The sequence below is a fragment of the Lagopus muta genome, chromosome 2, assembly GCF_023343835.1.
Source record: "Lagopus muta isolate bLagMut1 chromosome 2, bLagMut1 primary, whole genome shotgun sequence".
In the NCBI taxonomy this organism is placed as follows: domain Eukaryota; kingdom Metazoa; phylum Chordata; class Aves; order Galliformes; family Phasianidae; genus Lagopus; species Lagopus muta.
In genome coordinates this window covers 95,709,591-95,724,710 of record NC_064434.1, presented here as the reverse complement: position 1 = coordinate 95,724,710, position 15,120 = coordinate 95,709,591, and the positions used below count along the sequence as shown (strand labels likewise).

The 15,120-nt window shown below is 42.3% G+C and overlaps 1 protein-coding gene across 6 annotated transcripts in view; it reads right to left on the bottom strand.

Annotated features, from left to right (window-relative positions):
• PLCB1 (phospholipase C beta 1) overlaps positions 1-14,852 on the bottom strand; it is a 375,296-nt gene extending 360,444 nt beyond the window's left edge. For all 6 annotated transcript variants that reach the window (XM_048938285.1, XM_048938286.1, XM_048938288.1 and 3 more), the window contains exons 1-2: positions 14,427-14,852; positions 4,046-4,123 (exon numbers count right to left, since the gene is read on the bottom strand). In XM_048938285.1, the coding sequence (XP_048794242.1) occupies positions 4,046-4,123; positions 14,427-14,525 (177 nt within the window). In that variant the 5' untranslated portion in view covers positions 14,526-14,852. The remainder of the gene's footprint in view (positions 1-4,045; positions 4,124-14,426) is intronic.
• Between the last annotated feature and the right edge of the window lie 268 nt (positions 14,853-15,120).

Here is a 15,120-nt window from a genome sequence, read left to right as displayed (position 1 = left end):
CCTTCACATTTTCAGTGTGCTGCCCTACCAGCACCTACCTTTACACTTTGAAAAAAAAAAGGCAACACTTGCCAGTGAGATGAAGATGTGGGCACATCACACAATCTTCCTCTGACTTAGAAAAACTTGAAGGGCTCTACCTCAAAGACAATTAGTAGTTTTCTTCATTTACTTGCTTCTTTTTTTTTTTTTTTTTTTTTTTTAAAGACAATGTCAGAGCTACAGAGTCAATAGGTAGCTTCTAACATCCATCTGACCATGTTATACAACTTTCAGCTAAGAGATGCAAAAAAAATTAATGCAAAAGTGGTCAACAATACATATTTCTGGTCCCATTCTGCCCGTTCATCCACTGATACACTCATAGACAGGAATCACCATCCTTTTCTAGCTGTTCTAGCAGCCTAATCGCATCAAACACTTCCAGCATCTTCTCATTTTCTGAGAAATGTTTGCTGTTACTCCTCTTTACTCTGGAAGACTTTCTCTTCACATGGTTGGGTTTCAATTTATCTTTCTTCAACACTCATGAATAAGAACAAATGAAAGAAGTGACATTCTGTTTTTAAAGTTTCTAAAGGAACTGAGATATGTTTTACTCAGGTCATAAAAATACAACACAATGAATACTGTCTGGTTTTCCTACAGTTTAAAGAAATTTTACTGAAACAATAAGAGATACTAGCTTGTCACATTAATTTTTCATATTTAAAGAATAATTAATATAAAGTCAGCCAGTGTTCTGCATATAGGTGAAGCAAATATTCCAGAATCTTCATTAAAAAAGACCTTAATACTGAAAGCTACAAATGAAATCAGAAAGCTGTCCTACCTGTTTAAAATGAAAGCATTTTAATTGTCTCATTATCAGGAAAAAATATAGCAAAATGCTAGGTATGATATTATTTTGAAGTATTATCTTTACTGGTGACAATAAAATCTACTTAGACATGCAAACACACAATAAGCATATCAAACTGCAGGATACCACATTGCTCCTGTCAAATACAAGATCACAGCTTCAACAGACTTGCTTAGCAGACCTTCACTGCAGCTGAGACCTGTCCTAGGATAGGCAGTGAAGGTGAGCCAAGCATATAAAAATCAAAGAGAAATGGCATATGGTCAGAAGAACGCACTGCATTCTAGGTTATTGTTTACTCTGCTGATGATGTCATTTAAGCAGAGAAATAGCATCAGCCACTTTTTAATATAAAACCTGTTAATGTCCAAAAGCAGCAGTGCTGGGCCTAGGCATCTGGCAGGACACATCTTTGTCCAACTGTATTCAAACGGTCAAAACACACACAGCCATGAAGGAAAGAAGCAGTGCAGATGGATGCGTATCTTCCATTGAAGGAATCTTTGGCAGTTTACTGTTTGCCTTGCCTGAAGCTGTCAGATGCGGAAGGGAAATTCTAACATCCATCCTATACATGAAAAGTAATGCATATCCTTTTCAGGAGCTTGGTTCTTCATGTAGTCAGAGCTCAGTCTAAAGGACCCTTCAGATACACTGCTAGATACCAGACATCATGTATAACTTTTCTTTCTTTGCAGAGAGAAAACAAGAAAACCGTGCAAGACCCAGCTCAGCAAGTTAGAGAAAGTTGCACAGGTACAACCATCTGTGCCCTAAGTTAAATACAAATTTAACAAGTGGAATCACTTTTATGTATTTTATATTTATTATAATGGGATTTTCTTGCTTTTTTGTTTTAGGGTAATTTGCTGACAAAGCAACAGAACGCAAGGAGCTAGATCTCCAACTTAAAAGCCACATCGTTGTTCAGCTGGTAATTTACAACTTTGTTGAGTGTCTGGTAAACAGGACAACTGTTTACAACAGGAAATGACTGGAAAGACAGCTGCCACTCATGCCTCATCTCCCCATCTGTACGCAGAGACTGCCCAGGAAAATGTGTCAGACAGCCTATGCTCACAAGCACTCTTCTCACAGTTTATCACTCTGTTGACACAAGATCAATCCATCCATATTCAGAAAGCAACAGACCTGTTTATGACAAAAGACAGTTGCTTCAAAAATAATAACTAGGTAAAAAAAAAAAAAAAAAAGAGAAAGCAATCACATGGAGGCTCTATTCTTCTCATACTATTTCTTCAAGTGGTTCCTCTGTCATCACAGGATAACCACTTACACAAAGAAGGAAATGAAGAGAATTTCCTATGATCTCCTTTTTTAATATATTTGTAATTCCACAGTAAATCCAACCATTCTCCTTGCAGCATCAGCACCCCACTGGAAACATTTACTCTCTTCAACTAGATGCTGTTATAACGGGGTGAAGAAATGAGCTTCACCAACTTGTCATGAATTATTAACCAGAAAAATCCCTTTTGTCTCCCTTCACAGAGGCTTGATTTGCAAGTTTAAAAATCAAACTGACACTTAACGTCTCTTGTACAAATACCCAAGCTTTTAAAAAATGCTTGGGGCATTATAAATACATTTTTTCATGAATATGAGAACAACAATTCTATAAATAGCTGTTCTTCACAGAACTGCTTCGAGACATTGTTTTTGCAGACAACAGTAGGAAACTGAAGTAGGTCTCAGTGCCAAATATATTAAAAGTTAAATAAACTCTCCAATCAACTCTGGTTTTCCATTTACTATTACAAAGTGTGCCATTATTTTTCAACTTAAAAAAATTAGTCTATGCAAGGGACAAATCAGTAAACTGTGCTGTGTTTTGATACAGCTTCTGGGTTGGTACGAATCAGACACATCCTTCAACTTCTTTGGGAATTCACTTTCCATCTTTGGGCAGTGATTTAACAATACTGGACTGTCAGTGCACAAACATGCAATTAACCAGCACCACCTTGCAGAAGCACAAAATGAGGCAAGGTTTTTACTGCGGCTCCACAATAAGGGTTCCAAATACACTGACTCAAAACTGTGCTCCATCTCTAGAAAGCAAACATGGGAAGATAAATATGACCTAATGCAGCAGTAAATTGACTACATTCTGCACATTCAGTGGTTGCTACCTCCTGAAATAATTTCTGCATTGGCATCTAAACATAAAAACAGCATGAACTTGTGAAAAACAGCTACACAAATGAGAAAAACGAGTTTCTATTGGAAGAATAGCCCAGCTACATATTTAGTCATCTTGGCATATACTTCAAAACAAGGCCAAAGCTCCAACACCACCAGGTTTCCAACAGGCAACAGGTACAAGCACTTCATAAGTGCTTGAAAATTCATCTGTAGAAAACTCATCACGTTGTTTCAAGTTGTAATACAGCATTTTGCCCTAACAATTGCAACAATAATTGGACATTATATGATTCATAATCTTTATGAAACAAATTCCACTCAGTTACTGGGGGTACCGATGCTTTAACCCTGCTGCTGCTCCATAGTCTCCAACAGCTAGAAGCACACAAGTCCTGATTTCAAGGGGTGACAAGATATGAAAGTGGGTGTGAAGTAGAGACCAATCAAGCCATGATCTTCCCAACAGCTCCCCAGCCATAATAGTGATCTAAGCAAGCTGGAATGTGTTTAAAAGTAAGTAAGTGTCCAGTGAGGATTAGTAAGAATTTAGTGACGTGTCTTAGCAGGCACAGCCATGGAATAGTGCAGCACAAGGAAGAATTCAAAGGGAGCTCTGGCCTTTGGGTATTCCAAGACCTGTTATGCACCACAGCCAACATCCTCAGTGTACAGAAGGCAAAACAGAGAAACCACAACTGTGAAACAAAACAACATGCTAAATTGATCCTTGCCTGTAAACTAAAAAAACGTTACATCTCATTGGCCAGACCATTAACATGGCTGCATATGACCAGTGTACAGCAGAACTCCAGAATTTCACCCTTCTCTCCATGTTTTACACACTAGAGATGAGCCACAGGCCTGTTTATATTTTCTTCCCAGAACAGCAAAGGAACATAGGCTGATGCAACGCTCATCTACTGTGTCAGAACAGGCGTGCAAAACCTCCTAATTCCTGTCCATCGTACCCCTGGAAACAGAAACAACCATTCTGGAATAAGAATTTTTCCCTCTTACCTTGTTTTGATCTGTCCAATAGAAGAAAAATCCTTGTGGATCTGTTCTGAGTATTATTGGAGTCACAACAGTTGAGTCCTAGATGGAAAAAAATAAACAACACGTCAGCATACAGAACACGTAATAACGCACCAGCTACTTTGCCACCCACGCTAATGAATTCCAATAGCACCCAAGGTATCCCTTGCAGGATGCCACTAAAGACTTAGTATCACCTACCTAATTTCCATTTCTCTGACATAATGCATTTCCATATAATGAAGTACTACAGTTATCAGAAGTCCTATCTGAATCCAAATTAACTTTTATATGTAGATCAAGCTAAATGCCTACAAGCTTTATTTAATACCTGAAGTCTGAATTTGCCTAGAAAACCCAAATAGTATCTTATACTACAGTAAGACTTCCGTTGATTACTGTATTTAAAACAAAACAAAAAAATCACCACAACTGATGCTTTCAGTAATGGAAGTACATATACACTTCCCCTAGATCAACTAAAAACCTGTTTGCTATGTTAAGATGCATAGTTTGGGTAATTTGAAAACAAGCATCTTTGCAAATGCTAGCATTAAGGAGGCCTGATTTCCTACATACACGTCTTCTGACTGGCACCTGGCCCAGGAGACACAGGCTCAAACTAAAGCCTTTCCCACAAGTGGGCGTTCATCTTTCACCCTGGGATTCCCTGATGCCCAACAATAATTGAAACCTATGTAGCCTGCTCCTAACAGGATTCTCTTCTATCCTTGCTCTACCATTTTTCATTACATATGTAAAAACACTGTTGCCTTGAGACTCCTATCTTTTTGCTACGTTGAACTAGAAAGTTATGGAGAGAGCACAGAAAAGAGGAGGAAGACAGGCAGCAAAAAATAGCTTATGCCCTATCTCCATGGGAAACCTAAGTATATCCTCAAACAGGATGCATGCTTCTGTTGAAGCCTTATAGGTATTTTACAGCTTTAGCATCCACCTACTTCCGAAGCAGCATTATGTGAGGTCAGCCTAAATTCCTAAATTCAGATCAAAATCAAATGCATTTAATTGTGGAGGTTTTTTTATTGCTTTTTTTGTTGGTTCGGTTTTGTAGTAGCAGTAGATTTCGTTGGTGTTGGTTATTTGGGGAGGTGAGGAGGAGCATTTTAAGTGCAAATAAAGTTGTTGGAGGTGGCAGGATCATAAACAAAAACAAAATATATTAAGTGTCATTTCTGAGGCAGAAAGATAACAATTCTATATTATGCTATGGCTGCATTCCTTTGTGATGGAATAACAAACTCCCAATAAGGGGCATTCATGAAACAGAGGAGTCTGTATTTCTCTTACACTGAGAAAAAAAAAAAACAAAAAAAAAAACACAAAGCAAATTCTACACCAAGAAAAAAATATAAATTCAAACTTTTAAGTGAGTGCACAAATCCTCGTTGTCACCGGAAGATGTGGGGATTAACTGTGCCCCAGTACAGCGATACCCCACATGGCTCCACACGAGCTTTCAGAGGCTGGGAACACTGCAGCTGTCCCAGTCGGTGCTGCGGGCCGCGTCCCAGCTGGGATCAAGGCTGTGCACACAGCACCACCGACGCTGTTCTGAGATAACTCTCCTTTTTCATCCTATTTCATTTTTCCTGCTTCACATTCCACGCAATCTACACATAACCATGTAAAATAAGGAAAGAATAAGACTAAGTCCTTCCGCAATGCCATAAGACATAAACACCCAAGGGGGACGGACAAAAGTAGAAGGAAGCAACGGGAAACAGACAGGCATGAAGAGATTATGTCTAACATTAATCAGTTGCGGTGGTTTATCATTTCATATCAGCTGCTTCAGCCCCAAAGCTGTTTGGATTTGCCTGTGCTGATGACATATAGCTGTCAAAGCAATACTTTCCTAGAAGTGGGCTGTAAGGTTTCAACTATAATCAGACTCAAAGAAGTGGGGGCTGGGCAGACAGCCTTAGTATCTTCGAGGTGACATAAAGGAAGCCCCATCATAATAAGGATAATGCTGAGTTAATTTAAAATCCACCGTGCTCCAGAAATATTTTATATTAAAAGTAACTATAAAAAAGCAGCCATACATTACATCTGTTTTCTGAATTAGCTACACTCCTCTGACATCAAGCAGAACATAATTAACACACTGATGAACACAAGAACCTCACTCTGTCACACTACACAAACACAGGATCAGAGAATAACTTTGCACATGTGGCTCTGTGTACATAAGTCTTACAAAGCCTTCCACACAGTTAACAGCAGCAACAAAAGCCATGTGCAGAAAGATAACTGCTAAGTCTGAAGTCCCTGCCACTGAGAGCCAGACCACTTAGATCTGGGAGCAGAACGGAAATAAGCCCCTTGAGTCAGGCCTGCAAGTTGTGCTGCCCACTCCATACGAACACAGCAGCCTCGGTCACGTGGAAGAGGTCTGTGGCTTTTATGCTACTTCGCAATCAGGGATGGCAAAGCGAGGCAATGATCAACAAGGTACACTGAAAATAAAACTTAACGTTCTTTACACTCAAGAAAAAGAGCGCTTCAAGGTTTTGAATTAGAAACTTATTTCAAATGACAATTATTTGGTACATTTATTTACAAAAACATTCTACTACCTGGAAAGAAATGTCACTTGCTATCCAGAAGACACACCTGCATCCTGAGATGCATTCATGTTAATACCTCACCCGAAGAGCTGACCTATCTCATCACTACCCCAAACAGTTACCAAACATATACGCCTCTTCAGATGAAGGTAACAGACAGGACAAATGACCTGCACTACCTGCCAGCCCTCCATACTCTCAAGATATGTAAAAGATAAAGGAAGAAGGTTGAGAAGAAACGCCTCGCAGGACGAAGATGAGAAGCAGAGGTCAATTTCTTCCCCAACCCATTCAGATCCAGAACATGAAAATAAAACAGGGAGGGAGGGAGGAAAAAAAGTGTAGCGTTGTACATCCCCAGATTCTTGTGATCCTTGCAAGAATAGAAGGAAAAGAGTAGAATAAGGTAACGAAGGCAAGAATCAAATGTGATCAGACAGAAGAGAAAAAGCAGAGCACTGCAGTCAGTGAAAATGATTGCAAGTTCTCAGGTTTTCTAAATGCCACCACAGATGCTTCAGTCAAGCAGGGGCTTGATCTCTGGCTGACTGGCTCTGCAAATTCCTTACATAGAAAGATTTCCAGTGGTCCTATCCTAACAGTCTCACTGTGCTGCATATTGCACTAGCCTGAATTCAAGTGAGCATTTTTAAAATGAGTATTTATATTGACCTTAAAATCCCATCCCCCCTACCCCCTTATTTTTTTAATTTCAGGCCAGTTCTCTATTCTCAGTCAACTTCACAGCCTAAAGTAAACAATGTGCTTTGTTCTGTACTATTTCTTTTCAGTTGCCTCGTAATTGATTGAACAGCTTTATGCCCTGCAATAGAAATAACATTTTATACTTTTCAACAAAGAGGTTTCAAAATAACAGAGAACTCCAGGATGCTTACTTCCCAGGCACTGCAGAACACAGGCATAAATGTGCAAGTGTGCAGCAACCAACTGATCAATGTCTAATTTCAGGTGTAGGCCTCCTAAGCCACATCCAACACCAGTGAGCAAAAAGTGCCACCTCCACTTTAATAGTACTGACCACCAACTCCCCGTACTTCATTCATTATGTGCTAATACATACATATTATTGCCACCATGTTCTATGCCAAGCACAAATCAGTGTTCAAACAATCAGAACATCAATAGCGTACCTATGATGCAAACAGTGAATCAATCCCATCATAAATAAGTTTCTAATGGATCCTACAAGGAAATGAAATGCTGCATGTACCTCCTCAACTGCACAGTCTCAAGTCAGATGAGTTTCAATAAACCATGCAGATACTGCTGTTGTTCCCTATAAACACTTCAGTCAAAATCCTTATCAACTGACCTTTAAAAGAAAAGCAAGACAACTTTTACAATCATCTCTTACTACAGATGGGGCTCACAGCACCGCCTTATTAATCCCAACAACTTCCCTCTTCAGTCTGACAGCTGAACTACCAAGAAGGGAGGGAGAAACTGCCCACTCTCTGATTACCTTGTAAAGAACCAACCTGCTAAAACAGAAGGCTGGAGAAGGTGAAAAAAGAGCTGGAGATTGGAAGCAGGACAAGAAATGAAAACTGGAATGCAGTTATAAAGTAGGACTGGACACAGGATTAAAAATGAAAGTCAGGACTCGTAAATTGAAATCCTACTTGTTTAACAGGGACACACAGGGAAATATTCTTCACCTTTAGAGTGGTTAAACCCTGGAGCAACTGTGCTGATGGCACCACATGACAGGAGCCAGCTCTCTGGTAATTAAGACTAACTTCCTGCAATTTTAAGAGCTACCTCAAGCAGGATTTGTTCCTCAGAAGCAAACAACCCCTGCCTCTTTCCTCAAGGTGTCTATGGTCTTGGGCTAATTACAGCCTTATTTCATGTAGTTTCCATTTGTCCTTCTTTGTTGTAGGTGTTACAAATTATGCAGTCAAGAAGAAAGGAGTAAAGAAAGGTATGTAGCCAAATGCCAATTGGGATGATATTATCTCTGCCAGACAGCTCTTAAGTGATGATAAGCAAATAAATTAAACCAAACTGTCCATAGGCATAAATGCAGTATTCTGATTTGAGGGAAAACCAGATAATGAAACATGGAAACACGATTCTAAGTTTTAGAGATGCTGAGCCCAAATTCATCCAAACTCACTTGGGAGTCATTCTGAACATCTGACTGTATGATGCGATGCAGCCTAAAAATTAGGTCCAAGGTATCTGATCACAAATTAAAAATTATAGTTTTTAATGTTGGTCTATTTTCTAAAACAGTACAATTGGGAACACAATTTGTTATCTAATGGTTCTTGTGAAAGTAGATTAAGAGATGCTTAGGAAGCATTTACTTAATAACACATAAAAGACTCCATAATGATTAAGTTTATTTCACCTCTGTTTTAGTAAAAAAAAAAAAAGTTTGAAGCACTCAAACATTAAAGTCAAGAATGCATACAGTATGCATGCAGCAGACAACTTCAATTCACTGTTAACTTCCCTTTCACACAGAATTCTCATTTGCTTACAAGAGCTGTGTTCCAATTTCCACTTTCCTTAATGCCTACCAACACTCCAAATGCTCAGATTCTACAATAGCAGATATTATCTGCAGCTTAAGCCACATGAAGGCTTCTCCAGATCTCCTGTGGTACACATCTATTCACTCTGCAGGACAGATGCTTTCCTCTTCATGCAGTGTTTTAATATTAAGAAATTTTAAACAATCTGATAATTGCCCACGTTGCAAACAACCCAAACCACAACTCCTATTCATTTAGGTTAAATATTTTAGATAGCACAGAGCCAGTGCTTGTTTATTACTGGAAGATGAGAAACAAAGAACAGAAAACCAATGAAAAATCTGGAGAGTTTGACTAACTTCTCCCCTCCAGGCTGAAAACATTCAGAAAAAATAAACTGTTCTCAGTTTATTGTTTTAGTTTTAAATACAGAGAACAATAGTTGCTTATTTCTCATAGACTCTGTAATATACTGCAGTGAAAGACTTGTGCTGAGTTTAAAAATATATTGGGGGGGGGGGAAGAGGGGAGGAAGTTATACGAGCTTTTTTTTTCCCCCTCCAACATCTTCAAGTCCTTCTGAAGATTTCTGGTCTTCTTTTTGCTGTTTGTTCTCAGCTTATCTTTAACAATGATACTTGGATGTTACATCTCCTTTAAACTTTCAAGTAAATGTATCCTATACCCCAGATAATCTTCTTTAAAAGACTCCAAACAAATAAAGCCTACCAACTCCAGGTAGCACTCATGGTCTGAACTCAAAAACACTTATAAAGGCAAAGAAGCACTCCAAGAGAAATGAAGTATTAAAATAGAGCTTAGAAGAGCTGGGCTCATTTTTGCTCCTCCCTGGAACAGCTGATGTTGCAGCCACCAACCAATACCACCTACCAGTAATTTTGTTTCAGTAATTAAAAGTTTCCTTTTAAAAAAAAAAAAAAAAAAAAAAAAAAAAAGGCAATCACACACCTCAACATAGGTAATGCTGCATTACCTTACTTTAAAAGTTAACTCACAATTAAAAGTAAATAGCATAAGCCACAGAGAAACCAGTCACATTCTTTATGTAAAGTACATATTATCACCAGTGTAGATAAGAAAGCCTTTAAGCAAGAGCTAATAACAAAGCTAGTTTTGAATATACACCATCATATTAATTTGCTTCAGTATGCCGGAAAAACGCACTTCAGTTGAGCTGTTGAGCAATTTGTTAACTCAGTTATACCCATCTTCTTCCCACTGCAAAAAGATGACACAGCCAAGGCAGGATTGAGTCCCTTCAGGCTTCAGCCAGATCAGTGCTGAGGAAGTCCTTTATACTCAAGTTTCATTGATCTCCTCAGCTAGCAACATACAAACCTACAGTAAATTTCACCACCTACAGAACAGCTTCACCCATAGACTTAATGGCAGTTTTTTAATTTATTCATTTTAGACTGTTTTAAAACTCATCAGGAGCAGCTCTTACAACCCTTAGTTTCACTACAGCCAAACGAAACAAATCAGCCCCTCTTCAAGCCTTCCCTCTCCTTGCATAGTTGTCACTTCTCTCTAAGAACAGCAAAGCACATCTGCTTGAAGACCACACCAGTACTTTGGAAATTCAGTCTCCTTATGGTAGTAAAAGTGGTGATAAAAATCCCAAATGAAGGCGGCATGAAGAAGCTCAGCAAACAGGTACCATATGCCAGACATGCACTCACATGCATCCCCAAAAACCCTATGAACAGTCACTTGTCTTTCACTCATTCAAACTCCATCTATTTCTTTGCAGTATTTTGTGAGCCCAATCCAGATATCAATAACTCTAAAATGTGTTTTCTTGACTATAAGGCTGTTATAGATTAAAAGAGAAATAGTGAGAGAGAAAGCAAAATAATAGGCTAGTAGTCATCAGCCAGATTTTAGTGCTTTACATTCTGATCCAAAATTGAATTTGTGAAGAATCTAGCAGACGTCACATGGCTGAATGTAAGTGATATTACAGCCAGTGCCAATGCACGTTCACGTGACTTGAATTGCAAAGCCAAAACTTTTTAATTGTCTCTGATGTTTTTACAATCCAGAAACTGAAAATGGTCTGAAGAGAAAATGGAACATCAAGGTTCCTGAACTGCCTGCCTTCCACCTGCCTGTATTTAACCTTGAGAGGTGACACAACCGCTCCCTCTCCTCTGCCAGGATCTTAGCAAAGCTCAGGTAAGGCTTTTCTCTTTCCAAGCGGCCTACCTTCATGCCTGGGGGGGGCAGGCAGGAGGAGATGCAGGCCCTGGATAAAGTTCTCACGTAGTATGTAGCATGGTTCCCTGCTCTTCCTCAGAGAGGACACTTGTGGAACAACATCAGAACCACAGCTGTGTATCGGCAGCCTCAGAGTTACCAAGTAGGCACAGAGCTACCAGAAGTACAGGACGGGGTGTCCATGGGTGGGTCTGTTTCCAAGTCTGTAGCACTGCTCATTTCTCAGATGTGTTCTGCATAGCACCCTGCAGCATCCTTCCAAAAGCTACCAAACACATTCTTTAACAACTATTACTCTATACACCAAGAAATTCCTTACACGCCTCTCGTGCCCTGGTTAAAATTCTTTCTGCATTCTCATTTTTTAAAAGCGCTATTTTTCAGTGCTTTAATTTATATCAGCTGAAAAAATTTTGCTCTGGGCTGAAACTTGGTACAAATCATAGGAACAGGCAAAAAAACTCCTCTGCTTTATGAGGTGAAGAAAAACATCAGTAGAGCCATCTGAAAAGCAAGACAGCAAGAAGGTGTACTAAAAGGGTATGCCTACAACAGGAATGAAGGACTGACTCCCATTCATGCTTTGAAGTCACAAATACAAAATGGTGAGCAATAAACACCAGCATGTGAGCCCAGCTTTTCTGATCAGCCCTGTGAGCACAGCAGATCCAAAGTACTCATTATGGTTAATTCCATTTCACTGTTACATTTTGCAGTTTACCATTTCTCATTACAGCCTATTGTTTCACTCACAGTTCATGCATGTGTACTCACACAACAGACCACAGAGGTTCAGATTAATGATCATCCTTCTTTAAAATTCTACAAGCAGCTTCATTTGGTAGAAAACAAATACTCTGAAGCTGTTACTGGCTACTCAGAGACCAACACTTTTCAAAGTCACTAAATGTACATTGGTCTACAGACTTCCTGATGGACCGAATGCCAGAAGAGATTAATTTCCCTTGAAGTCTGATTTTGTGATGCTTTCAATGCTGAGAAAAAACCACCATGAGCAAAACACAGGACTGGGAGGGCAACTTGCATGCATACACAGAGCACAGTCAGCAATGAGTTAATGCAGGTATTCTGCATCACACAGGTGCAGCTCAATACACAACAATTTCCACAGGCTCCCTGAATAAGCTGATAAAAGCACTCCCTCAGTACAACAGAACTCCCTCAGTAACACATTCGAAGTAATACCCATGTGTTGTCACTATCACCTTTAACCTGAACAGCATACTTTTTGGCATTTTAGCCCTTTTTTACTACTGCAATGCTGACATTTAAAATTGTAGATCTTGCTCCATTCAGCCTATAACATACAGAACTTGAAGCAGGTGCTCTCCATGCACAGCGGACATTCTGTGGCTAATCTATGTATGCAGTACAATGCTCTGGAAATTGCATGCAAATAATTTCAACTGTTGCCTAATTGCTTGGAGTCCAATTCTGGAGACATAAATTACCATTCACTTGACCCCTACATTTATCTGTTTAAACATCTTGATAGCTTACCAAAAATAAAACTACAATGGCAAAGGCTGAGGTTATTTTGCCTATATACTAATGGAAAAAAAAAAAAAAAAAAAAAAAAACCAAAGAAAATCCTCCTATCTTTCTATCAGACAAGTCATTCAAGCTTAGTTCCATCTATCTTCTCAACAACCATAACCTGTTTCAGAGCACTGTTTATTACTGTGGACAAGGTCAGAATGCTGAGTATATTAGAAAGGTATCAGTCTTTCCTCGTAAATACAATTCCACTCTACAATTTGTTCACTTCTTTGATGTTCTTTCCTTCCTTGAAAGCGTTTGTCATGGTTTATAGAGGTCAGGATTACACATTTGGCTGCTGGACAGGCTGAGAGCAATGGCAAAACCGCAATACACAGCAGAACAAGAACAACTGTCAGACACATGCACTGCCCCTTCTCTCCCCTTCTCCGCTGTCCCTCCAGTTGCTGTTGTGCAAGTCTTTAGTTCAGCCAAATACACAGAAGAAGTGAGAGCTGTGTTACATCCTTCAAGTTAACCTCAACAGTTCCCACAACATTCAAACTGTCCAGTGTGCCAGCCTGCCTTCCCATCTGCTCCTCTGTCTCTATATCACAGGCAGACTTCTGGGCACGCACTCTGCGCAACTGGGGCACAAACACCCAACCTCATACCGGAGGCACAATACTGCAAGAGCAAAGCTAGGAGAGGACCCATCCTTTCTGCCTTTCCTTTCCACTGCAGAGGATTCTTACTTTCATGAACTGACAAAAAAAAAAAAAAAAAAAAAAAAAAAGCTGACCAGAGAAGGGCTACTTTCTCTAATAGCATCCCAGACACAGCCAGCAAAGAAAGGCAGAACAGCTGCCCCACTGAAGGTAAAGCAACAACCATGCTGCTCTACGTGAAGAAACACAAATCAAAGGTGACAGGAAGCAGCAAGTGGCAAGCAGGTGCGATTTTAAGGTAGATCTTGTGTTCTAACTAACCAAGGAAGGAGAGGGGTGGGAATACTTGACTTGAAGGATAAGGCGCCCAGAGCCGGGCAACACCACCAGGCCCGGGAAGGCAACGGGAAGGGTAGATAGAGAAAGAAAGAAAACAACTACGCCGTAGCCACAGAGAAGGAAACGTGCAGAATAAGACGAGGAGGGAGAGCAGGACGCTAGCGAAGGGAGCCAGCGAAAACACCGTTCGCACCGGCCAGGGGACGCGAGCGCGGAGGAGACTTGAATCTTCGGAGAAAGTTTGGGCTCACGAGGCTGGCGCTCCAGCAGCGCCCCCCGGTGCGGCACGGACCCCGCGAGGCGACGGCCAGCCGGACGAGGGCCCCGGTCGTGCCGAGCAGCCGCCGGCTCCCGCCACCTCCACCTGCCCCGCTCAGCGGGCACGGCGCCCGCGGGGCGGCCCGGCCGAGCGGTCCGACTGCCTATCCGTAGAAGCCGGAGCCTCCCGCCCGCCCCATGCCCGCCGCGGAGCCGCGCCGTGCCCGTGCCGCCCGGCCCGAGCGAAGAAGCTACTCACATCGTCCCACTTGACGAATTTAATGCCTTTCTTCAGCGTGTCGGAGACGCAGACGGGCTTGAGCTGCAAAGCGTGCACCCCTGGCTGCGCCCCGGCCATCTGCACCGCATTTACGCGCTCGCCCCGGAGCGCAGAAGCCGCGGGAGACGGCGGCCGCCTCAGGAGTGACGGCGGGGCTCCAGAAACAGCCCCGGGAAGGAGGCCGGGAGCCGCGCTCGGCGCGCCAGGCGCGGGCGGAGGAGCGGCCGCCGAACCGGAGGGCGAGAGGCTTCACCGGCGCCCGAGGAGAGACCCAGCGCGGCGGCAGCCAGGACGAGCCATGCGGCGGCACATCCCCTATATACCGCCGCTCGCCGCCACGCACACGCCCGCTCGCTCTCACACGCGCAGGCAGGGCACGGCGCGAGCGCCGCTGCCCGCTCCCCGCCCGCCCCTCCTCCGCCTAGCTCAGCCCCCGAGGTTCCCCCGCGCGAGGTCAGCGCGCCGCGCCGGCAGCGCTGCGGCGCCACCTGCCGGCCGCGGCCGGGAGGGAGCGGTTCCGCCGCGGGACCCGCCGCGGGGTCGGGCCGGGAGAGCGGCGGGGCGCCGGTGCCGGCCTCGGGCCGCTTTCTGCGGGGCCGCCCGGCCCGGCCGCCCCGCGGAGCGCTGCCCTGCCGACCTTCGGGCTGTGTTGGGCGGCCGCCGCCCTCCGCCC